Source organism: Neodiprion fabricii, chromosome 2, assembly GCF_021155785.1.
Source record: "Neodiprion fabricii isolate iyNeoFabr1 chromosome 2, iyNeoFabr1.1, whole genome shotgun sequence".
Taxonomy (NCBI): Eukaryota; Metazoa; Arthropoda; class Insecta; order Hymenoptera; family Diprionidae; genus Neodiprion; species Neodiprion fabricii.
The window spans coordinates 18,716,125-18,742,440 of record NC_060240.1 but is presented as its reverse complement, the minus strand read 5'-3'; the positions used below and the strand labels follow the sequence as shown (position 1 = coordinate 18,742,440).

Here is a 26,316-nt window from a genome sequence, read left to right as displayed (position 1 = left end):
GATACTCTTATGAAAGTAACAAATGATGAAACTGGAGGAATTTACTTCTTAGATGCACCTGGTGGTACAGGAAAAACTTTTTTGATTTCATTAATATTAGCAACAATTCGCTCACAAAATAAAATTGCACTTGCACTCGCTTTGTCGGGAATCGCAGCAACTTTGCTTGAAGGTGGTCGAACAGCCCATTCAGCACTAAAATTGCCATTAAATATGCAAAGCAATGAAACTCCAACCTGCAACATTTCGAAGAACTCTGCAATGGCAAAGATTTTACAGCAATGTAAATTGATTGTTTAGGATGAATGCACGATGGCACATAAAAAATCTTTGGAGGCTTTAGACAGAACCTTAAAAGATCTACGAAGCAATCATAACCGATTTGGTGGTGCAATGATTTTATTAGCAGGAGATTTTCGTCAAACATTGCCAGTGATTCCACGATCAACGCCAGCTGATGAACTCAATGCATGTCTAAAGTCCTCCAATTTGTGGAAACATGTCAAAGTACTTCATTTAAGCAAGAATATGCGTGTCGAGTTGCAAAATGACCAATTTGAAAACATATTCTCTAAACAACTCATTGACATTGGTAATGGCAAATTTCCTATAGACATGTTGACTAGCTGCATTAACTTTCCTCAAAGTTTTTGTCAGTTGACTCGATCAAAAGATGAACTTATTCAGAAGGTGTATCCAGGTGTTTCTCAAAATTACAGAAACCATGATTGGTTGAGCGAAGGAGCTATATTGGCTGCAAAAAACATAGATGTAAATGAATTAAATTCAAAAATTCAAGAACAAATTACAGGCGAGTCGAGGACATATAAATCAGTTGATTCGGCTACTAATCAAGATGATGTAGTCAACTATCCACCGGAATTCTTAAACTCGCTGGATTTGCCAGGATTGCCACCTCACAATCTTCAAGTAAAGGTTGGATCGGTAGTTATAATGTTGCGAAATATCAACCAACCGCGTCTTTGCAACGGCACACGGTTAGCGATAAAAAAATTACTAAACAATGTGATAGAAGCAACTATACTGAAAGGAAAGTATAAAGGAGAAGATGTTCTCATACCGCGCATCCCAATGATTCCGACTGATATGCCATTTGAGTTTGAACGACTACAGTTTCCAGTGCGGCTTGCTTTTGCTATGACCATAAACAAGTCCCAGGGGCAATCATTAAGTGTTTGTGATATTAATTTGGAAAACCCATGTTTCTCACATGGTCAATTGTATGTTGCCTGTTCCCGTGTTGGAAAACCATCGGATTTGTTTGTCTATGCGCCAGGTAATCAAACAAAAAACATCGTATATCACAAAGCACTACAATAAAAATAAAACTGATTTTTGTTAATAATTATGATTCACATGATTAACAATAAAGCGATTACTTACTTTTAAATGCATATATATATTTTATTTAATTATTTTTTATTCACAACGCCCTATCACCAGGGTGGACGGTTCTGTTCAGGAGAATTTTTTGCCCAGACTATAAAATAGGTAGGATCAAAAAACTGCCACATTACAAATCTTCTTGACAGGACGAACTCTGTCGGGTCCGCTAGTTTCAAATAAACTTAGAGTTATAGCTTCCATGTATTCCTCATAAGCAAGCGTTTCGTTACCTTTTATTTTTAATGATTCTAATTGTCCCCATACAGTTTCCGAAGAGTGTTTAAGTTTGAGCTGATTTGTATTCAAGATATTAATTTGGACTTGATTTATGTGCAAGGACTTGGTTACAACAAGATTTAGAGTGTCCGTTACATTTTTTAGTGAGGCTAGATTCCCATTAATTATTTCCAAATCATCCGCGTCAGCAGTTCCATAGATTGATTTTTGGATTGTTCCTGAAAAGTTAAACATTCCTCTTTTCGGTCTGATGTTTGGCGTGAGATAAGATTTCCTTAGGGGATACATTTCATTTGCCAGGCCCGTCAGAAGAACATGTTTTCCAAATACCGCCTCAGCTTCGCGCGAGGCTTCGTAAGTAACGTCGCTCGACGCGAGGGCTTTCGGAGTACTTGTTTTGGTTCCGTGGGATTGAGATTCCCTTAATTTAGAGGGGCGGCGCGTCATTTGAAGAATAGGCGCACCCAAGTCTAAAATGACTTCCAAAATATTCTTGTGTGACGAGGCGCGGGCAAATTCTAAATCTAAAGCGTCCAGGACGGACTGGGCGAGGGATCGCTGACCAGGGTTCCAATGGTCCAGATAGGTATCCCGTATCGTCTGGAGGCCTCCGAGTTTGTCGTGAATGTCGAGTAATGGTTTGGTGAACCCACTTGCGTCAATGGATTGGAATATCTTCCATCTTTCCTGGTACATGTATACTTTGCCCACTTCCTCCTGGAGTAGAGTTCCATTGATAACTGAGACATCGAAGTAGGCTAGGGACAGACTGCTACACCTATAACAAAAGAAACTAAGACTCTATTCCGTGGAGATCCAATCGTTACCCTGAACCCGTTTCAGTTTAATTCTAGGGATTGGATCGTTTTCCCTTGGTCCGGTCTCGTATTCGTAGTACGGTTTGGTATTATTCAGATGGGTCTTCCAATAAGACGCTGTGGAATCATCCGCGGTTTTCTTGTAAGTGATATTTCCTTTTTGTTCGTTGATCTCGACGACGACGAATGGTCCATTCCCAATCCTTTCCAAGGCGTTCTGTCGCGTATGGTTCTTGATCATTACTTTATCTCCCACTTGATATAAAGAAGTTTGTCGTCGTGTTCCTTGGTCCACTTGTTTTTGGTTTTTCTCTCTGAACTTGGTAAGCCAGACCAGAGCTTTCTCGAACCGTTCCTCCCATTTTCGTATCCACAACATTTTCTTACTAATCACGGTTTCCAATCGATTTTCGCGGAAACCGTCAGGATTGTTGGCTTCGTGACAGAACATGAGGTTGTGTGGCGTTTCACCTGTTGATTGATGAACGAAAGTGTTATAGGCACGTGCCATTTCTATTAAAACCTTGTCCCAAGTGTGTATTCTCTCTTTGCAGGCAGTTCAAATATAGTCTTTCAAGACACTATGCATTCGTTCTATAGAGCGGTTTGACTGCGGGTGATATGCAGTTGTGGTGATATGTTTGATATTATAGTGTTCGAGAAAGGAATCGGTCAGCTCGTTACAAAACTCCTTTCCCATGTCCGTCAAGATTACTTTGGGGCACCCGAAATTACGTATCCAGTACTCTGATAGAGCCTTCATAACTTCTGTCGCGGTTTTGTTCGTAAGTGGGGCACATTTAATGAATTTAGTTATTGAATCCTGCATCGTGAGGATATATCGGTGTTTATTCCAGGATTCGACCAGAGATTCGACGATATCTATTGAAATTTGATCGTTAGGTTTTTCAGCAAAGGTTTCGAAAAGAATAGCGGGTGATTTCATTTGTATCCTTTCCTTCTTATACATCTGACACGTGGGGCATGCCTGGATAAAGGAATTGATATCATTCTCCATACGTGACCATACGGCCGTTTCTTTTACTCGGTCAATTGTTTTTGCTAGGCTAAAGTGTCCATTGATGTCGTTGTGAGCGCTGGCCATGATTTCTTTCTGTTGCTGTTTGTTAGGCACATCCTTTCCTGTCAAGCAAAATGATGTGTCTGCACCTGAGTTCTGACGTATCCTTTTGAGATCTTCGATGATCGAATTGGTTTCTTCTTTGGTGGTTTTCTTAGGGTCAATCCAGAAGTGTATCTTTTCGTACCTTTTCGGATGAATGTAGTTTCTGAGTTTCTCACGTCTATCAGTCTGATTCTTTGGTATAATCAGGGTGTTGTCAGAGGCATCCTTTTCTTCTAGGGTAAACTTCACCCATTTGCCGTCTCCCCCTTTTCGATTTCGGTTGGGAACGAGTTTGATGTGAGATTTTGTTCTGCCTGTTGTGAGTGACAATCTCTCGATGTCAATGTGGCGTGCGGCAATATGGTGGACCCACTTGGGATTCCTATCAATGGGTGTGATTTCGTATAGTCCCTTTTCCAATTCGGTGAGTTTTCCGAAGATGTCTTCCTTTGTGCGAAAGACTCTAGATAACTCATCCGCTACTACGTTACTTTTTCCCGAAACATGTTCTATCAGGAATGAGTATTCCTCCAATCTTAGTCTCCAACGCAGCAGGCGTTGACTGGGGTCTACGCAATTTTTCAGCCATACTAGTGCACGATGATCGGTGCGGATGATGAAGGGTTTATCTGGTCTATTGAGCCAATATACTCCTAGTCTCTTGACGGCCCATACAACAGCAAGCATCTCCTTCTCCGTCGTGCTGTAATTCCTTTCCGCATCATTCAGGGTTCGAGATAAGAAATATATGGGGTGGCCGTTTTGAGATAGTACCGCTCCAATTCCATCGTTTGACGCGTCGGTGGTTACGACGTATTGTTTAGCTGGGTCTGATCTCACAAGTATCGGTGGTGTGACCAACTTTTCTTTCAGGGTTTCGAAGGCTTCTTGGCAGGCTGCTGACCAATCCCATGGGGTGTCCTTTCTTGTTAACCTGGTTAATGGTTTCGCTAAAATTGAATAGTTTGGTATGAACTTTCGGTAATACCCCGTCAAACCAAGGAAGGATCGAATCGTCTTAACGTTGACTGGAACGGGTAATTGTTGTATCGCTCTGGTCTTTTCCGGATCTGGTTTGCTTCCTTCGTCAGTAATGACATATCCGAGGTATCTCACTTCAGTTTTCATGAAGGCGCACTTCTCTGGCTGGAGTTTCAGGTTACATTGTCTTAAACGCTGAAATACGGTTCTTACATTTCGATGGTGTTCTTCCTCCGTTTCACCAAAAATTATTACGTCATCAATGTAGACGCAACAGATCTTCTGATTCAATCCTCTCAGCGCATCGTTCATCATGCGTTGGAAGGTCGCAGGAGCGTTCTGTAATCCGAAAGGCATTCGTTGGTATTCGAAATGCCCGTCGGGGGTTGAGAAGGCAGTATATTTCTTGGAGTCAGCAGCCATGTTGATCTGGTGGAAACCTGCGGCCATGTCAACAGTAGTGAAGAACTTGGCCCTTTCCATGTGATCGAGTAAATCCTCGATTATTGGTATCGGATAAGAATCCCGAACGGTAAGTTCATTAATCTTCCTGAAATCGATTACAATTCTATACTTGGGCTTTCCGTCCGGGCCCGGTTTTTTAGGTACAACCCAAACTGGCGGGTTGTATGGCGACTCGGATTCCGTTATTATTCCTTGTTTCAACATTTTCTCTACTCCCTCTTTTACAACCTGCTGGTGCAGCTGTGGAGCACGGAAACTTTTCACATTTACAATGCGTTGAGGATCTGACAACACGATGCGATGTTCAGTCATTGAAGTTCCATTGACCATGTCTTCCTCCTGTGAGGCAAAGATATCGCTGAAATCCTGAAGAATATTCTAAATTTCTTTCTGGTACTCCTCCGGTAGGTGTTTCAAGTCGACAGTATGTTGGAGCGCCTGCTCTCTTTCATCACGTGGTTGTTGCCATACACCTGGGGTTGACATACTTTTTACTCGGTGGACTTGGACGTTCTCCAGTTCGAGCTCGATATCTTCGTCTTCAGCGGTGGTGATGATTCCATAAGCCGTACCATGATTGTTCGTGTGTACAATCTGCACCGGGATATTTTCCATAGGCATTCCGTCTCTATAGACCATGCGTAACATGAGATCGAGATTCTTTTTGTCGGTATCGATGGCAATTTTGTTTACCGAATTTGGTTTAAATAGAATTTTTCGTTCGCTACTAAGGTGGTGTATCTTATTCTTCAGGGTGAGCGTCGAGGCATTCAACTGAAAATCTTGCCTCCTCATAAACGGGTTTCCCATGATTCCATCTTCTTCGTCAGGCAGATAATCGTCTGGTATAATGACGAATTCGTCCTTTAGCCCCATGTGAGTTAGTACAGCAATTTCATTCGCGGAATTCAGCGCTTTGCCAGTCTTGAAGGAAATTTTGCGTTTGATAATTGGACAAATTTGTTTATCCGATGAATAAATAACCTTCTGTTTCATGAGGTTTATTGATGCACCTGTATCGACCATAAGGGCTACTCCTTGCTTTGTTTCTCCAAATTTCATTACAGCACACTGTAATAACCCCTGTGAAACTGAACATACACGGGCTCCTGTTGGCACTCGTCCTCTAGTTCGTCCTCCTGACCCTCTATTTCCTCTTCCTCTGACTGGAGTTCCTCTGACGTGCAATTGACTTGGTCGTTGGGCGGTTTGTCTTTGAGGCTAGCGTTTTGAAAATTTGCGTCTCGCTTATTGCCGTTAGTATTACGGCGTTGGTCGTTCTGTGGTCGGCGCGGAGCGTAGCACTTCCGGCTGTAGTGTCCTCTGGTTCCGCAATTATGACATACTGCTTGTTGTTCATGGGCGGTCCGATGTGTGTTACAGGTGTGGCATTCACATCTCTGGAGTTCTTTATCTTCATCTTGTTCCGCTTCATCGTGGTGGTGGACAGACGCTGGTGGTCGAGTAGTTGACCTTGGCGAGTTCGTCGAGGTTCTTTGTTGTACCTGGAATCTTCGCGTATCTGATGCGCTGCCTGGCCCGTAAATTTAGGACTTGTTTCAAAACGTGGGTATCGAGGCTGTGTCGTTACTGTTCATCAGCTGTTGTTGATGCATTCGGAAATTCAATTCCTCGCCTTCGGCTTCTTTCGCGGCCTTCTGGGCTTCTAGTAACTTGAAGTACTGGCGGTTTTTGACTTGATAGAATATCCTCGGATTGAGTCCGTACAGATAGTACTGGCACACTCTATTTTCGAGGTCTTGAAGATTAGGATCAATGTTCGCTCGTAGTTGTTGATTCGAGAAGGCAGCTACGAGATCTTGGTAGATCTGATTGAATTTGAGATTGTAGGCGTCCACAGTGTCGCCCTTTTGGCCTGTTCTGCCAAGCTCCATTTCCAATGTGGTGGCACTTTTCTCGACAATGACGGCTGGTCTTATGACTTCGAGTAAAGTTGGGATTGTGCGAGGTCTCCTCTGGTTGATGGTCTTCTGAAGAGCTCCTCCTGTCTTCAAGCTGATTACCATGCTCAAAAACGGGAAACCTTGGGTTGGCATAACTACCATATCGGCGGCTTTTACTTGCATGATCCAAGCGTGTACGTCTTTGCCTGCTTTTCCTTCCAGTCTGCAATCAATCATCTTGATGGCTTGAAACGCGGGTAGGAAATCTTGGATCGCGTAGGGCTCGTCCGCTGGGCGATTTGGTTCTCCGGGGTATCTTCCGGCAGCATCGGGGCGTAGGCTGACATCATTCAAGTAAGCTTCCGTTCGTGCATACGGGCCTGGGTCTCTTGGATTCCGAGGGGGAAGCACGTCTCGGGGTGGCGTAGTTGCCGGTAGTTGAATTCTTGTTAGGTTTCTTCGCGCGAGTTCCTCAATGTTCCTCATTATCTCTAGCTGTTGGCGTAAAGCTTCGGGATCACTCAGCAACTGGGACATACTGAACGTCACAGTGTCCGGACGACGATGTGGTAAAGTAGCAGACATTTCCAAGGCTCTTCGAAGTTCATCCTCTACTCGCTGTTCTAGACGACGACGCGGGACGTTGTTACGGGTATTGCTACCAGTACCTCGTGGAACTTCGTAATCCGTCGGACCATTAGGCCTGTGGACTAGGCCTTGGTGTTAGGCGTACGTTCGGCATCCGTGATAAACGTCGGCTTTCCTCGAGAACGCGTTGCAGTGTCGAATCCATATCCGACAAGATATCATGGTTTATGTTGGCTCGCGCGGTGAAAAATCAGTCGTTTTCTAATGAGCGATTTTGGTGAAGGATCGGTATTGGCATCGCATTTATACCTAGATGGTCTGAGTCTGAATTGGCTGGGGAGCCCACCTCATTGATGCGCGGTGTCGGTGGCAGCAATCGGTTTTGAGCGAGCCCGTATAATGCCGAGTAACGTGGTGGGTTTGTTACGGTTGAGGGAGCTATCTGAGTAGGACCTTCCACCTCTGATTCAACGAGACGCGCGGTATCTAGTTGAATTTACGGTATCGCTCCGGTACGGTTTCCGGGCGGTCTCAAAATATTAGAAACATTCGGATCATCGCTAGTTGTTAAGCGATAATAGTTATTGATTGCTTCTCGATTGGTATTACTATTTGTAAGAGCTTCCTCTTGACGGTTTTCTTCGGTTAATTGGTTATTCGTTTGTTGCATTTCCTGAAACATTTAGTCGGTGACGCTTTCAAGCGTGTCTTCGGCACGCGGAACTGTTTCAGAGTTTCGATTTATTTCTACATTATTGCGACGAATGAAGTCGTGTTCACGGCGTTCTTGATTTCTCAATTGAATAAAACGGGTAACCTCTTCTATAGGCAAATCTTCGCGGTGAGCAAGTTGACGCGCAGTTAACCTCTCTCCGTTTAATTGCTCTAGACCAAGACGGTATCTGCCCATTGCCGTTAAATCATTACGTTCGGTGGCTTCTTGTAGCCTATTCATAAGCTGAGTCATTTGGTTCGTCAAATCCCAAAATCTTTCTTCAAACCGGGATTCAGAAGTGACGGATTGTCCATCTTCTGCAGTCTCAACAATAGTGGGAGGTACTGCCGATCTCCGGTCATTGTTTTCGTTCACGTCCATTGTGAATTTATTTTCAAATTTACCTTGAGTCAAGCTTTGACTTTACTTATTTGAATGATTCAAGTTTGACCATCAAATTCTCAGTTTCGATCACGATTTGTCCTTCGATAAGTTTATGGTGACTCGAGTAAGTAACAAAATGCTTGTACTTACGCTAGGAGTAGCCAAATTGAGGTGTGAAGCATCACACTCGAAGATCGTGGTAGCCGTCGGTACGAGGCTTCGATGTCCTGGAGTCTCTGACAGGCACCGGGGGCAAGAATATAAGAGCGGTTCGAGTCTGAGTGTCCTTATTCTCACTTCACTTCACTTAGACGGTTTAAATGCGAAGTTTATTGTATCTAAGGAGTGCAGAATTTTATACTTGCTTCCTTTCCAATAAATACACAAGTTCACTATGGGAATCGTCCAGTGTAGAATCAGGCGGTCTACACTCAGTCCCTGGTTATCAAGCGGTCTACACGCAGTCCTTGATTGTCTACGCAAGGCGGCCTTTCACTCTATCCCTTACTAGGTACAATTCGTAATAATTACTTATCAACGCGTAGCCGAAGGTTCGCGCGTGAATTTATTGGGCTTATGCACTCACTTCCAAAGTTCGTCACTATGATCCGGCCGTTTGATACGCGCGCCGCGTTTGTTGGTTTAAACCGGATCCTGGCAGGATCGCCAAATTTGTCATGCAAATATTGCGCAACGATTATATATGTATTTATATGTTTATTCAAACAGAGAATTGAATGATAATTGATAACAACAAATGGTAAGGGGAAGCGTTAACGTTATATTATATTAAATTAGACGTGCGTTACGCCTGGAAGCAGCATTGAGACTGCTCACACGGCCTCTCGCCGGGCTCGGCGACAGTGCATATGAAGTGCATAATCGCGTAATTTGAGCACTGCTGCCGATAAGAAAGCCAAGCGCATAAGGCGGGCTACGCTGCATGATAAATTTTGCACTCATCTAAATGATCCCCGGCATGTTCCTACGAGAGGATATAAACTGTTACATTTCATAAGAAATGTTCCAGCTCCATCACAGCTACTTCATTAAGCGAAACTCAGGCTACGGTCACCAAGCAGATGTATCGGCTAAAGAATCTCGAGTACTGTCGTTAACGCCAATCCTCAATGACTATCCGTTCCTCGGCAAGCCTTTATTAAGTATCTCTCGAAATTTTCTCGCAAGAAGGTTAGCAGCGCTTAACGCTCCACATCCAGGACACGAATTCGCCACGTGATCCTTGGCGGCCATTCTCTCTCGCAATGACTAACTTCTGCGCAAAACACTCGCCACCCGAATCTATATCGCAACACTACTACTCTGATTAGTCGCCAGAACTCGAGAGATCTTCGATGGCCGATCGGCCGCAACGCCGATCTCGTCACGCTGATCCTCCGTGACGTCATCCCCCTAAGAATGCGCAAAAATCGATCTGTCATCGATTTTGGGGATTGCGCAACTTGCCGCGCACCCGTCGTCGCTACGCGGCGCAGAACTTAAGGTAGTACCGTGATAAATCACTTTTCTTACAATATCTTTCAATTTTCGAATACACATAATTTGACACTTCAGTGTCCTTTACACGTAGGAATTTTTTTTAATAGTCCTTGCGGTACTAAATTTTGCAATATTAGCGATCAAAAGTCGTACAATTTACATGTATTCCCTATCCCGACCGTAGTTAGAGTGAGCATTTTATTTAATAACAGCCATACTTTTCTTAGAATTTTTTTTAAAAACTCAGAATTATTAATTGAGGATATAACAAGTAATTTTTTTCAAAAAAAACATAAACAAGCCGTATTCATTTTTTTGTAAATAATTCTTAAAGTTTGTTGCTTTTAATGATTTTCAAACTTTCTCTCATAACCTGACCCGTGAGAAATAGTGACTTGGCAACGTTGCCCTACGCGGGAAGTTTAAAATGCCATGAAGGCCCAACGAATTGAAATAAATGTCAGAACTTTGCGGATATAGGTTACGGTACAGAAAAAATTGAAATTGTTAATATTTTTAATAATGAAGTGGATAAATCATAAATAACTACACGACAAATATATTAATTATTTATTTACTTAAAATTACAGTTTTCGACAAAGTCTTTAACAAAGGCATTTATTTATAACTTTAGAAAAATATTAAATGCTACTAATATTTTACTTTTTTTTAGAAACTCTTTCTTTCTTACAAATATTTTTATTTGGTTTATTAATCACTAGGTTTGGCACGTTTTCATTTCTTAAAAATTTTAAAACATTTTCTATAATATCTTTTTTTCTGGTTATCCTTACTTTATTATCAATTTTTGCAGTAAACAATCGTACCACGCCGTCATCACCTTCTTGCTTAAAAATTTCTTTTAAATAATCAACTGAAATGTCATTTACAGCTAATTTTTTACACATGTTCAAGGAAATAATATCTTTTAACTCGCATAATACTTTTAAATTGACTTTTGTTTTCTTTGCATTTGATAATTCTTGCAAGTAAACTTGACATTTCTAAGACATTTGTAAGAAGCGAACAACTTTTTTTTTACGTCGAGTATTTCGACTAAATTCTGTAAAATTAAAACATCATAAGCAGCATTGTGAAATGATTGCGGCTCATCATCTGAATTACTTAAAAAATCTTGACTGAGACTCTCTAATTTAAGGGGGGGGGGGTACACCATGCAAGCAAAAAAAAATACTGCAACTTTGCGATTTTTTTTTGAAAAAACGGATTTATTTATGAACATGCGGTCTTGAATACATTAATATATAAGTCTTTGAGAACTTTAAAAAATTTTTTTTTTGTCGAAAAATTTCAAAATGGCGTCGTGACAGTTGGATCCCCAAAGCCGCTCGGAAAAATGGGGTGCGAGATTTGGTGGAGTCGTGGATAGTCCTAGAACACACAAATTACAAAAAATTAGTTGTATATTATGTTTTCTTGTCCACTACGTACCACTTTTTTGATATCTAGTCTCAAAAATTTTTTTTGACCGTTTGAAGACGCAAAAACGTGGTCGAAAAATTGAAAAAAAAAAAATCGTCACTTAAACAATCATAAAAAATTTTTGAGACTAGATATCAAAAAAGTGGTACGTAGTGGACAAGAAAACATAATATACAACTAATTTTTTGTAATTTGTGTGTTCTAGGACTATCCACGACTCCACCAAATCTCGCACCCCATTTTTCCGAGCGGCTTTGGGGATCCAACTGTCACGACGCCATTTTGAAATTTTTCGACAATAAAAAAATTTTTTAAAGTTCTCAAAGACTTATATATTAATGTATTCAAGACCGCATGTTCATAAATAAATCCGTTTTTTTCAAAAAAAAATCGCAAAGTTGCAGTATTTTTTTTTGCTTGCATGGTGTACCCCCCCCTTAAATTTACCAGGACCTTTTCTATCACTTAATACTGATCGAAACGTTGTTAAAGTATCCCCAAAACCTATAATTAAATCTAGAATACTCGAAGCATTTACATTACTTATTGCACGTAAAAGGCGAGGAACATCAAACCGGGCATTATGCGCTACTAACAAACATTTCTTTCTACCCTTAGACAATTTTTTTAAAGATTGCCTGAAAGATTCTAATGCATCAGAAATCTTTAGAGTTTGTACCTTCTTCTTATCATGAAATAAATTTTTCCCATGATCATGGTGAAGTTTAGTAACGGCACTCGCTGACGCGAAGATGTTAGTTTTGGTGTGAATGTAAACATTAAAAACTTCTGTGTCACAGATAGCAGCTATTTGTAGAATATGAGCATCAGCTGCAAATCCAGTAGTTTCAATGTCGAAGTAAACGACAATTGTTTCATGTTCATCAATAATGTTACTCTTTTTGCTATCACGAACATAATCATTTAATCTATTAATCCCGCAATTACTTTCATAAGTAATACCCTCACTTTTTTCATTATTTTTCCTCAAAAGCTCTCTCTTTCTCTTCAATTCTAATCGACGTATTTTTTTACCCTTTGTCTGGTTAAATATCGTTATCTTCTCTCGGTGTACATCCATTTGACGAACGTATTTAACCGTTTGAAGTCCATTAGGAAGATTTAACTTTTTTTGAATATTCAAAACACTCTTATCACCATCATTTTTAACACAAAAAGCAGATGCAACTCTGATATCACAAGCAGCACTTGTGCTCAAACATTTGTTTTTATGAGCTTTATGAGCTACAACATTATTAAAACTCTCATTGCCTTGGCTTGAAGCCACTACAGAGAATTTATGTGAGTTAGCGGCATATACTTCAAATAAGTTAACTAATGCACCGTATAAAGTTTCATCTGATAGATTGAGTGTATGCTTTTTATTAGGATTGCACCAATTACCGCAATTTTCGTGTCTACTGAATAAGTGATCAGGTATTTGCTTCAAATTTAAAGCCAACTGTTCAGATTTCCCCTTATTTTGAGACACAGCATATGAGAAGCATTTTTTAATGTGAGGAGAAACACCCTGTCTAGCCAATTCTTTATAACTCGATTGCATTTTCCACAATGCTGTCCCAAAATTCTTGGTCAAGTGATTTTTATCACATAATTTATGAAATTCTTGAGTTGGATTGTATGCTCGTACAGCAGCAATCATAGAACTGTCTTCGTCTCCTATGATGGCTCGTATTTGAAGACCAGCTTCCTTTAAGATGCTGCTGTGATTGACAAGTTCAACTCCTGCCGCAGGCTCCATCACTTTAGCACTACCGTAAAAATTTAATCGACAGTCATGGTCTTCTTTTTTACGACCCATATCGCATTTCCGGCATTTTCGATTTTTCGTCGTGTAATCCAAAATGTTTCCCGATAAAAATCCAATAATTGTACTACAACCGTTCAAGCTGTCATAGCTACGTCCATTACCACGTTTTGTCCAACCCATATCAAATGATACTATTATATTTATTATTTCACCTAAAGCATTATCAATATAAATAATGATTATTCTGTGAATAGATGTTGAGGATGTCAAGTTGAGGAAAAATATCTTTGGCGATTTCCGGAGGCCTTAAATTGGAAGAAAAAATTTCATTTAATTTCTAATCATGTTTTTATTTTTATTTTATTTATTTATTCAATTCAATATCAAATGTACAACATACAACAAAAATTTTTCTGTAAAGTACATAATTTCGAAGTGGGCGATTTACAATTATATACTATTTACCTAAAGCTATGACAGCAATACTCAATTTCTCTTTTGTGACAGTAAAACAAGAAAATCACAAGTCATATTTCAAGTTGAGGGGGTCCTCTAGTTTCTCGGGTCGAAAAAATCGATTTTTTTTTTTTTTCATAAATCACATCTACAACATGTGTAGAAAATGTGTGCCAAAGGATTTTTCGATATTCGAAGTGGTTCACAAGTTACAGCCCTGGAACGGAGCAGGAGCGCGCGCCGGGCTGCTCCGAAAGCCGAGCGGCGCTGACCATTGTATTGATATCCCTAAATCTAACTGCTACCTGAACCTTTTGTGAATTAGGCCCGAGTAAAGGGGAGCCGAGACCATTGACAGACGCTTTCGAATATTGACTAAGACGCCGTGAAGTTTTAGTTCAGTTTTGCTGTGGCAGTTGCGAAGCGTACTATATTTTCTCTTGCGAGTCGCACGTAGCTGATTTTTTGAAAATAATTTTCAAAATGTTCAAGAAAGGAAGTAGAGACGCCCCGGCTCGTTACGATCGACCTAAAAAGCGAAAATTCGCAGGCAACCGACACACTTTTGAACAAGACAAGTCGTTTACATCGGCGTCAGCGACGAAACTTCGTCAAAATAAAAATTTTGAAGTGAGCGTTGAACAGACTGTTTTGTATTGTATTTTGAATTTTGTGAGTGTATTTTCAACCATTTCTTCGGCTGTTATTTGTAAAGAGTGCAAAAGTACGGTGACTTTCCATCAACGTGATATACGAGGATTGGGCTTTAAAATTTCTATGGCGTGCAAGTGTGAGAAAGAAAAGAAATAGATTCATGCCCAAAAATCTGGACTTTTGCTCCGAAGCACCTCCATTCTGGGCCAAAAGTGGTTGAAATCGCCACGTTTCTCGCTGTCATAATCTTCGACGAAGGATTCGAAGCTATCCTGAAGACCTTGGAAACCATGGGAGTGAAAATCGGCCCACAAGTTAAAGGATATGTTCAACAGCGTGATAGCTCTCGGATCGACCGTTCAGAAAGGCGCACGAGCGATGTTGTAAAACAGGCCCGAATCGCGAAAAGAGAAGACAGAGCAGCTCTGCGTGACTTCGAAGAAGAAGAGGAAGGCCTATTGTATGGTCCAGGCATAGCAGATTGACGGTGAGATGGAATTTTTAGTATAAATCACATGCGCGAACTTTCAAACGCGTTTTTCTCGAAACACCATTTTTCGAAACGGTAACCACGATATTTCAGAAACTATTGCACCGATCTTGTTCAAATTTATACAGCATGTTTAATATGTTATAAGCCAGCGATTGAACTAGAATTATCATGATTGCTTCGATAGTTTTTTTCGTACGAGCGAAAAACTTAAGAAAAAATGAGTAAAAAATAGAATGTAATTTTCAAAAGTGTATAAAAATGTCAATTTTTGTAATTTAAAATTCACTCTAGTTCAATCGCTAGTCTTGAATATGAAGATTAAAATGCCGTTTGGTTTTTTGATTTCAGATAAGCAGAACAGCCGCAATCTTGGTTACCGTCAAGCACCTCTTCTACTTGATGTCTTCCTGTCGGCCACTATAGCTGCTATTCTATTATATATTTTGACTTTAAAAAATTTGTAAAGCTCATTTAAATGTTGATAAAGATTATGCAAAAACAATGAGATTGATTATTTCGATGCTTTGCCCGTAAAAAATTGTTGAAAAAGCCATAAAAAAACAGCCGAGAAACTAGAGGACCCCCTTAAGATTTAATTTGCCGTATATTATACATTTGATGATAATATAATAATTATAAATCATCCAATAATGCACAATTTTTTAAATATATGATAGAAATTCCACAAAAATATTTAAAATTTTCAGCCATGATTAGGTCACAATTCAATTAATTACAATGCAATAATATTTTGCTATCAGAAAACCTTGGAGTAAAAATGTGATTTATAATCATTATTTTATCAGCATCAGCTCTTTCAATATTTTAAATAAATCGAAATAAATGCTTACAATGTATCGCATAATTTCTTTACATTTTTAACGACCAATTCTTTTTCTTCTGATGCAGCTCGCTTACAACTGTCCTTTGCTTCTGATTCAATAGCTTTGCCAACTATAACCTCATATCTTTTATATAGTTGATTTCTAATTTGAGGTAAATTTGCACAAGCTAGAATCTTATTTAAACTGGTGTTTCCTACACCTGAATGGATAGCTCCTGAAACATATCATTAATTAATACATTATATAACAAACTAAGTACATTTATATATGTATTTTTTAATTAAACTATAACACTGTATTAATATAATAGATATTAATAAATTGATAATAATTAGGTGTCAAATTAATTATATTGATTGAAATATGATATTTATGACTTACCAAGTACCACGGATGAATTAATATCAGAGACTGTCTTGGTTTTTACTCCACTGTTGACCTTATTAAGCTTTGCACATTTATCACACTTTATTTTAAATTTTGAATGCAGACCTTCTGTTTTGAACTCATAAAGCTTCTCCAAATCCAAAAGACTTCTGCAGCTTGTGCATTTCAGATTTGTTGCAATTACTTTCCACGTAACTATCCCATTCTCGTCAGGAATTTTATCTCCGTCCTTTCCGTCAAGTGCAATTTCAACTTTTGGTTTTTTAGCATTAGACATACCTGCTAATGCATTATTAATTTTATCAGCAGTCCTTTTTTTGACAAATCTGCCGTTTTTTAATCGCGAAGTCATTGTGTATTATTTTCAGTCTCCAATTATGACTAACCTCAAATTGATTTCATAACAATACATTTCTCTACAACACATGCTTGAGGGGCAAGAGATACTGAGTTAGAATGCAGCGTTGCCAAGTCAGACAAAAGACGCAATGGGAAAATTTTTATACTTCTGCGCATATGAGAGGAGGCCCAAAGGTGTACTGTATCTCAACTACTTTTTACTTTAGTTATAATGTTTTATACAGGGGATATTTCTCTGGAAGTTGAGGACTGCTGCTATCACGGTACTACCTTAAGGCTAGATCGCGATGGTTAGGCGGGGTGGTGCTCCCTCGTCGCTAGCTGGTCTCTCGCGGTTGTCTCGGTTGGGCGTCGGCGGGGTGAGCGGGGAGGCTGCGGCGCGCCGGCCGCCAGCGGGAATCGCGTCCGCCTTGGATTCCCGCGTTGCAGGGATCTGCGTTGTCTCCCCCTCCGAAGCCTCGGTATCCTTCCCGCGAGATCTCCGCGGTTTCGCCTTGCCTCGAAATATCCTCGGCGTCGGAGTTGGTCACGGGCTGGTAGCCGGTGTACTCGAAAAAAAAGTAAAAAAAAAACAAAAGCCTGTAATATCTTGTTCGTTATGCGCTATTTCGTCCCTGTCGAAGCCCGGGTGCGTGACTTCAGTTCTGGCGCTCTCTAGGATTATTTCGCGACTCGATTTTCGAAACCCTGATTCCTGGATCCCGCCCAGGGTTCGGGAAGTCTCTTGTAACGGGCAGGCCTAACCGAAATGCCACGTTACAATATATATATATATATATATATGAATGTATTGTTGGAGGCAGCATCTGTTAAAAGAAATAAAAATACTTATTAATCACAGTTTATCGATGACATAATTAGCATTATTCCATAGCTTTGTCATACGGTGCACCATAACCCTGAAGTTAAATCCCCAAATAGTTCAAAGAAAGGAATATTCCATTAATAGGTACAAATTTTCTATTATTTTATTCATCATGTGGGTGGGGATGGGTGAACTTTTCAAATAATAGCGGTTGGATGCTTTGAATGGATGTTTTTTATTTATCAACAATAACATTCTTTTTTTAGCTTATACATAATAATGGTGATAGATCAGCATATAACCTTACACACACATTTTCATTATTTGCACAATAATAGTAATGATCAAACATACTACCTCAAAATTGACTTATACCAATTTTTTCACAGTACCACTAATCGGATTATATTCAACAATGCGATCATGCAAGATCATGCAGTAGGCAGAAGTGTGTGGGGAGAACGCAATGCTAGAGTCAAATTCCAATCCAATATCCACCGGTCCAGTTTGAAACAAACCATCTGGACGATTCGCCGATCGGTTACTTTCTCGAGGTAGATTTGGACTATCCTGCAGAACTCCACGAGGATCACAAAGACTTACCTCTTTGCCCCGAGCATTTTACTCCTCCAGGTAGTAAAAACGCCAAACTCGCGACCACTTTTCACCCGGAAACAAAGTATATATTGCACTATAGAAATTTGGAGCAGTGTTTGAGTTTAGGATTGAAAGTAATGAAAGTGCACAGAGTTTTGAAGTTTGTACAATCTCCATGGCTCGAGCCTTACATCACTCTCAACACGGACATGAGTAAGTGTTTAGAGAGAAGGCAAAAAGATATGGATCATCGACGTGGGATCCGCGAATTAATGATGAGAACGAGTGTGAATGAAACGAAAGTGAAGTTGAGATGGAGAGAGATAATGAATACCGATAAACGAGAATTTTATTGGTTTCGATGAGGCGATACAAACCGTATCGCAAAAGAACGTTACAGAGAGTGATGATTTTACAGAGCGAGAGAACACATAGATTATGGGCGAGGATGGGGAAAAAGTGAGTAAGCGTGCCAAGGGTGTAAAAAATTCTTCGATATATAGCATCACGTTTGATAATTATAAGCGCTGTCTGATGGCGTACCACATACATGATTTCGAGATAGTAGACAATACATAAGATACAGCTGATGGGTTTTGAGTCGCGACACGGGCAAGAGGCGAGATTTGACGCAGAGACGGCAAGTAAATATTGCACGCGAGTGTGCGTACATGTGCGAGGACGATTTTGAGACACACATTTAAATATTCGATACCTTGCCGAAACAGTAAGCGGTCCAGGAATGAATTTGAGAAAAACTTTTACAAACTCATGAATAACGCGGTATTTGGCAAGACTATGGAGAATGTGTGAAATCATAAAAATGTAAAATTAGTTACAAAATGCGAGGGAAGAGGTGGTGCGAGAGCGCTTATTGCCCGGGCAAACTTTCACAGCTGCACCGTATTTGGCACTGATATGGCCATCATTGAAACGAATCGTGCCAAAGTTCACTTCGCTAAACGTATTTACGTCGGTGCAGCGATTCTAGATCTGTCAAAAATCATTCTTTACGATTTCCACTATAATTATGTGAAATCCAACTTTTCGAACAGCGAGGTCAAATTGTTGTATACCGACACAGACAACCTTATTTATCAATTTAACGTATCGAACATCTACGATATCATCAAACGTGATGTGGATACAGTGTTTGATACCTCTGACTATCCGCCCGACAATGTGTATGGCATTCCGCTTAAAAACAAGAAACGACTAGGGCTAATGAAGAATGAAAATAATGGTAAAATTATAACAGAGTTTGTAGGACTGCGAGCAAAGCTGTACACATTTACTACGATGGGCGAGGATGGGGAAAAAGTGAGTAAGCGTGCCAAGGGTGTAAAAAATTCTTCGATATATAGCATCACGTTTGATAATTATAAGCGCTGTCTGATGGCGTACCAAGAGTTGACCCTCCCCCAGTGTTTGATACGAAGTAAGAAACATGAAGTAAGCACGATCGTACAAAAAAAATTGGCTCTGAGTTGGCAGGATGACAAGCGGCAATTGATACCTGGACAGACCGACACCCTACCTTGGGGGTTTGTCCCAGCCCCCCAATAGCTATAGGATAAAACTGTAGACGTAGAATTATTATGAATATTTACGTTTGACGCCTCCCGGTGATCCGCCATCATGCGGAAACGATTTTCACTGCATTTGAAAATGTGAATTCATATACTTGACATTTATTTATTCATTTATTTATTTATTATCAATGTATTGAGAAATTATTCATTTTTATTCGTTTACCTCGAGAGAAGTTTCCGGAAAACGAATAAAAGTTTTCAGAAAAATGAAATAAAGTTTTCCAAAAACTTTGTTCCCATTTGATTGACACGTAAAAAAAGTTTTCAGAAAATGTAAATAAGTTTTCTGAGAACGAAAAAAAGTTTTCTGAAAATGAAAAAAATTTTTCCAAAAAATGAAATGTGTAATAATCGTATGAGAAAATTGCAGATTATTATTATTATTATTATTATTTTCATGGTACCGAGTATGGCACATGTGCATAGAAAAGGAGATAAGTGTATAAATATTTGTATATTCAAATCTTTTATTGTAATTCGAAAAATACATACAAATTATGTTACATGTCTGTTTTATTTATCCAGCTATTGTGCGAACTATCAAAACCCAACCATTTCACATAGACCTGATTCTCCCATTTTCGTAATACCTTCTCCACAAGATAGCCGTCGGGGTATTTTAATTTACCGAGCGCCTCCTCCTAGAAGCCCCCCTCGATGGGGTGATCTTGATAATCGGTAAGTTTGTACGTCGGTGGATTGGTATTTTTCACCTCATTCACGGTGAATATTTCAGTCGTCCAATTGGGTGTATAGCCTTTTTCAAATACATTCTTGTACTTGCTGATTCGAACTCGATTGCCTACACTGAATTTTCGCGCGCGATCACTTCGTTTGATTTGCCGAGGCTTGTACACGCTACGATACAGCTGTTTTTTATTCTCCGTTCTAACATCCACCAGTTTCATTCGAATCGTCCGATGTTTGGTGTTGTTGTAGGACTTCATTAAATGATCCAAAATATCAATCCACTCGTACGATCCTTGGAGAGTAAACCGCTTCCACATTTTATTCTTCAATGTTCGATTAAAACGTTCGCATATCGACGCCTTTGAGTTGCTCAATGTCGAATACATGTTGATATTGTGATGCTTCACGAGGGCTTTGAATTCGCTGTTGTAAAATTCTTTGCCTCGATCAACGTGTGGATTTGTGGGTATACGGCTCTGGGTCAGTACAGATTTCATGGCAGCAGTAACATCTTTCTCACTCTTGGACTTTATCGGCACCGCCCACGCGTACTGGGAAAATATATCGATGATGGTTAGTAGGTATTTGTATCCCTTGTTGTGCGAGCTGTATGCGGTCATATCGACAAGATTAGCTTGCCAGGTCTCATCCAGTCCGCGTACGTCTACGAATCGGCGCGGATAGTTGCGTCGTACCTGTCTGTGAAGTTCAGCAGCTATCACAGCCTTCATTGTTCCCCACTCTTCACCTTTCAATTTTTCAAATTGGCGCTCAACCACTCTGGTTCCTCAATCGATACTAATTCCCCGCGGGCTTGTTCCAGCACCAGTGTTGCTTGATCCCCAATATGTTTGATGCGACTCAACGTGTTTTCTACGATTTTGTTATTTATGCGTAGCTGTGTCAACTCCTCGTTGTGATTATGCGCGAAACTCTCAAAATTTGAGTGAAAAGTATCCACAATATCCATAGCCATGGACTGTAAAGCATTATTGAGAACTTTTAAGGAAACAGCATCGGTGGAGTGCTGCGTATCAGCTATGTTACATAATCATTTACTATCCAAATCATACTGATTGTCGTTGGTGGTTTTGAATCCAACACCCGGAGGCCCACGAATAAATTTTTTACTCCCACCACGCTCCGAGTGTCGCGCGAATATGTCTATGCTCATCACCAGACGGTCACTGAACCAATAATGATTCTATGTTTACACGCCGCTAATAAACAATTTCAGCCTCGCGCAACTCTTCAACGATGGCAACTATTTCGTTGGAATGGTTGGGACTTTTTCATTTAGTTTAATTATCGACCATGCCATGCCTTTAACGGTTTTCCGCAACAAATTCAAACCGCTCCTTAAACTATCGATACTTTCAAGCATGGGTCTTATTACCTCGTAAATTTCTTCGGTATTATTTGCAATCTTTAACTTAATGACATGAATTACCCCCTCGATATCGTTCTGGAGCCCATCATTCGCTCGCTGTACACTTTGGTTGAGTACTCTCATAGAAACGACATCGTTTTCCATCTGCGAATCGGCGACATTACACAATCGTTTGCTGTCTATATCGTAGTGGTTATCGGCGGTGGTTTTGAATCCAAGACCCGGAGGCCCTCGTATAAATTTTTTACCCCCACCACGCTCCGAGTGCCGTCCAAGTATAGCTATACTCATCACTGGACGGTCACTGAACAAATGATGATTCAATGTTCATCCGCCGCTAATAAACGATTCCAGCCTCGCGCAACTCCTCGATAATGGAGACTATTTCGTTGGAATGGTTGGTATTGCCTGCAGCCTGTGACGCCATAAGCAGCCGGAGACGATCTACAATTTCATTCGGATCATCTCAGTAGACGTAATCAACATCTTGGCCATCCTTTCGCGCAATCTTATAGTCGGGTAAGCCTTTACCCGATTTTTTCGGCGAGCCGACGTGTTTTGCAATGAAATTTCTATACTTCGCGCTTTTTAAATCATGTCGAAGGCTTCCATCGGCTTGGTAACGTTTTCAATGCGCATTTGTCGTTGTTACAATTCTTATGTAATTATTCTTGTCCGCGTCATTTACAACCGATGCATCGGGCGATTTTTTGAACAATAATTCAAGTAATCCTGGTGTTCTCTCATAACTTTTATCTCCCACATTGACTAGATTATCAGTGAAATTGATCGGCGTATCATCAATCATCATACCGTTTGTCAACTTTCGAACACCGTATGTGGTACCCAAATCCCTCTTTTTGCTTGTGCTGAACATTTTGAAATATCGCGCCATGGAATCCGTTGTTTTCTTCACTGGCGTACTTGTAGTGAAAATTTCACCAAACTTCATTGTTTTATCATTTGCATCCATGAAATTCCCATCATCCATATCCTCATCCTCCTCATCACCATCATCATCATCCCCGGTACTCTCGCCATCTTTTTCTTCGTCTTCTTGTTTCATTCCACCATCCGCTAGTTCCGTTTTAATTTCTTCTTTAATATGCTGCTGCTGCAGCTTTGAAGTATCCACCAATTCTTGCAACTGCGTTATTAAGGGTTTGAATACCTCTCCCACAACTTGTTCGGTCGTGTCCTTGTTGAACTCGAGCATCTTGTGCTTCCGACGTGTGACATCGCATGCTTTCGATATTTCACTCAGTGTATCGCTATGGTCACGAATCTTGGCACTCTCCATGTTGCCGGACCGATTGTAGCAACGAAACTGTGCAAGTTTATGTTAGTTTATGCTTATGAAGCAGTCAAACCCTTTCCTATATCGTCCCCCATTGATTTCGCTATCCTTGTCAAATACGGAAAAACTGTATTTGTCATCATTCCAGCATGCCGAGCACACGTCTTTAAATTGCTGATACGTCATATCTGTGTTCACATGATCGTTGTAGATGTGTTTCAGATTTATATCATCCTGTCGAAATAGCCCCAATAAGTTTGCATTGTCACGCACTAGGTGTTTTGGAATGCGCGCATACGTTTGACTTAGATAAAAGCTATCGATATCGCGATGCCTGCCCATGCTGAAGTATGCTTTGAAATTATCTTGCTTTTCACAGGCCACATCGTCAAAAATCACAACAGAGTTCGGGCGAGCATCTTCCGGTTTTACAACCTCGTCGTTCTCACGAAACGGGAACTAACCCACACCCGGCACGGGTTCTAGTAACTTTTGCAAAAATTGATACTTAGGCTGGATGAGAGATTTAGAATAGACGTAGACATTTTCGAATCGCAATCCATTACCGTGCGTGACGAGTGAGAGAAGAGCGTTAGTCTTACCACAATTCGATGGCCCGCAAAAAATTGCTCTCACGGTATTTGGTAGCAATTTTCCATGTCGTTTTTCTATCTTCCCCTTTCCGCGTCGAACCATTTTATCGAAATTTGAGATAGTTAGTTTATCGGGCTGATCTTGAAATCTCATGATGCTTCGTGAGCATGACAATGAGGACTAAAATGACGGTATATAAATTCCCCCTTCTTATACAATAGAAGTCACGTTAGTTGTTGCCCGACTATGAGGACGTGCACACGGAAGAAACGCTGTGGTGGTTCGTTAAATAAAATCATCAATCATCTCCCAGTTAAATTGCACGTACCAGGGTGTCAGTACTGCGGACCTCGAACGAAATTGGCCAAGAAGTTGGCTCGTGGCGATTTGGGGATCAATCCGCTGGATGCTGCGTGCAAAGACCACGACATTGCATACGCAAAGAATCGCGATATTGCAGCGAGAAATCTTGCCGACAAAGCGCTCGCTGAGAAGGCGTGAAATCGCGTCTTGGCCAAGGACGCTAAAGTGGGCGAAAAGGCGGTAGCCTGGAGAGTAACCAAAACCATGAAGGCTTAATCTAAACTCGGAATGGGCTTAGCTAAAAGAATGCTCGTATGTCCCGCGTTATACCTGTGCCTGATAAAATTGGCGGCTTCCTACCGTTTCTCATTCCAATTCTGGCCAGTCTGAGCGCTACTGGAGCTCTTGCGGGTGGTGCTGCGGGTATAGCTAAAGCTGTCAACGAAGCTAGTGCCAACAAACATCGGTTGAACGAGACCAAACGGCACAATACAACAATGGAGGCGATTTCTTTGGGCGAGGGATTATACCTGCGACCCTACCGCAGCGGAATGGGCCTGTACTTACGTCCGGCAAAAAACTGATAAAGCTACCACACCGAGCACTCACCAACACTGATTTACTCAAATAGGCTAAAAATACGAAAATGTCGCATTTTCGCGGTGTTTTCATGTGGGATGATCTGCCCAAATCGGGGGAACAAATTCGAGAATCCGCAATTATTAATCTTGACGATAAAAACGGCCCAGGGACATATTTGGTTGCGTACAAGAAAAATGGTGACCATGTTGTGTATTTCGATAGTTTCGGTGATTTGAAACCGCCTTAGGACCTGATGAGGTATGTCGGTGTTGGTAGCGTTGAATACAATCACAAGAGGTATCAAGAATATATTACTGTGACTTGCGGGCACTTAAGTCTCAAATTTCTCAGCAACCAGTTATAAGAAGACAAGTGCCGCAGGAGCAAGCATCAGTCATGTCGGAATCGTTGACGTTAACACTATCAGGCACATCCTCCGTGCTGGAGGCTCAATATTTCCCCCTAATCGAGTTATCACCGGGAAAAAACTATGTTCTCGGACTCGTCGAGTTCCTCACATTCAATTCTAATATCCAATATCTATGAGACGTGTAATAAATTTTACCTGAAACGGGCGGACAACAGCACAGAGAGCATTACAATACCCACGGAAAGCTATGAAATTGAGGGTATTGAAAAATTTCTGCGAAAGGAGCTACCCTCCGACATCACCCTCAGTCTGAGAGCCAACGACAACGAGCTGAACAGTGAAGTCACGTGCAATCATGTGGTAGATTTCAAGCCCAAAGATTCCATCGGCCGATTATTGGGATTCAAAGCGGTTGAGCTAGCACGAGACGTTACTCATAAATCTTAATTACCAGTGGCTATACTGAAGGTTATTACTTCACGCGTTGAGTGTAATATAACCGCTGGGGCAAACATAAGTCGAGCTCACACGATTCACGAATTTTTCCCAACCGTTCCATCGGTATATAAGATTGTCGAAGTGCCTGCCAGCATCATTTACCTACCAATCGCCGTACTGTCGATACAGCATTTACAACTGAGAATAGTTGATCAAGACGACGAGCTAATTAATTTTCGCGGTGAAACGATTACTGTGCGTTTACACGTGAAAACACTGAAATAATGGGGATCGTGTTCGAGACAAGAAAATTGGGTAAGAGTTATAAAAGTCAGACGTCATGGGCACAAATCATCAGTCGCCCGACACCTCTGACAACGTTTACACCGCCCACGAGACTGACACCGCTGAACGTTCGGTTCCTCCAGAGCCTGGGTCTTCGATTACGTGGAAATTTTGGAAACTAATAATTCGTGTCCGCTGTATCCCGCGTGTGTGTTACCATGGAAAAAATAATAAGAATACAGAAACCTGTGGTATTTGATGAATCAGTAGCGCACTCTGAGATTCATGCTCATCGGCCGTTTGCATCATCCACCTTCCAGAACAAAGATGAAATCCATATTGTTGTCCCACTTCAAGACTTGTGTCTGCTGCCCAGTAAAAGCTCCCTACACATTTATGGAAAAATCACAAAGGATGATGGCGTGACTGCGGTGTCGGTTACGAAATTGATCAATATGGCCGTTTGTCATTTGTTTGAGGAAGTTCGCTATGAGTTGATCGGTGTACAGATTGATCGGAATAAAAATGTTGGCATCACCAGCACTATAAAGGGTTACGTATCCTTGACTTCAGGCCAGCAATATAGTCCGGAGAATACCGGGTGGTTGAGTGAGGATAACGAACCAACCGATGCCGCTGGAAATTTCGATGTTGTTTTACCGTTAAATTATGTGTTAGGCTTCGCCGACGATTATCGTCGAGACATCGTCAATGCTAAATATGAGTTAATTCTCACACGTTCCAACACTGATTTTAATGCCGTGATTCAGGCCTTGGCGACGGAAAACTTTAAAATCACCGTAAATGAAATCGAGTGGTTATTGCCCTGCATCAAACTG

General features: G+C 40.8%; 3 protein-coding genes across 3 annotated transcripts; 1 reads left to right on the top strand and 2 right to left on the bottom strand.

Moving 5' to 3' along the window:
• The first annotated feature begins 312 nt into the window (after positions 1-312).
• Positions 313-1,341, top strand: LOC124174793 (ATP-dependent DNA helicase PIF1-like). Its single transcript, XM_046554280.1, has one exon. It carries the CDS (start codon positions 313-315, stop codon positions 1,339-1,341), a length of 1,029 nt encoding a protein of 342 aa, XP_046410236.1.
• A 10,095-nt stretch (positions 1,342-11,436) lies between these two features.
• Positions 11,437-13,519, bottom strand: LOC124174789. Its single transcript, XM_046554276.1, has 2 exons — positions 12,248-13,519; positions 11,437-11,517 (listed from the first exon to the last, which is right to left on the bottom strand). The coding sequence occupies exons 1-2, from the start codon at positions 13,517-13,519 to the stop codon at positions 11,437-11,439; spliced, it is 1,353 nt and encodes a 450-aa protein (XP_046410232.1).
• A 2,135-nt stretch (positions 13,520-15,654) lies between these two features.
• LOC124176299 lies at positions 15,655-16,803 on the bottom strand. Its single transcript, XM_046557408.1, has 2 exons — positions 16,169-16,803; positions 15,655-16,001 (listed from the first exon to the last, which is right to left on the bottom strand). Exons 1-2 carry the CDS (start codon positions 16,524-16,526, stop codon positions 15,790-15,792), a joined length of 570 nt encoding a protein of 189 aa, XP_046413364.1. The 5' UTR covers positions 16,527-16,803; the 3' UTR covers positions 15,655-15,789.
• Between the last annotated feature and the right edge of the window lie 9,513 nt (positions 16,804-26,316).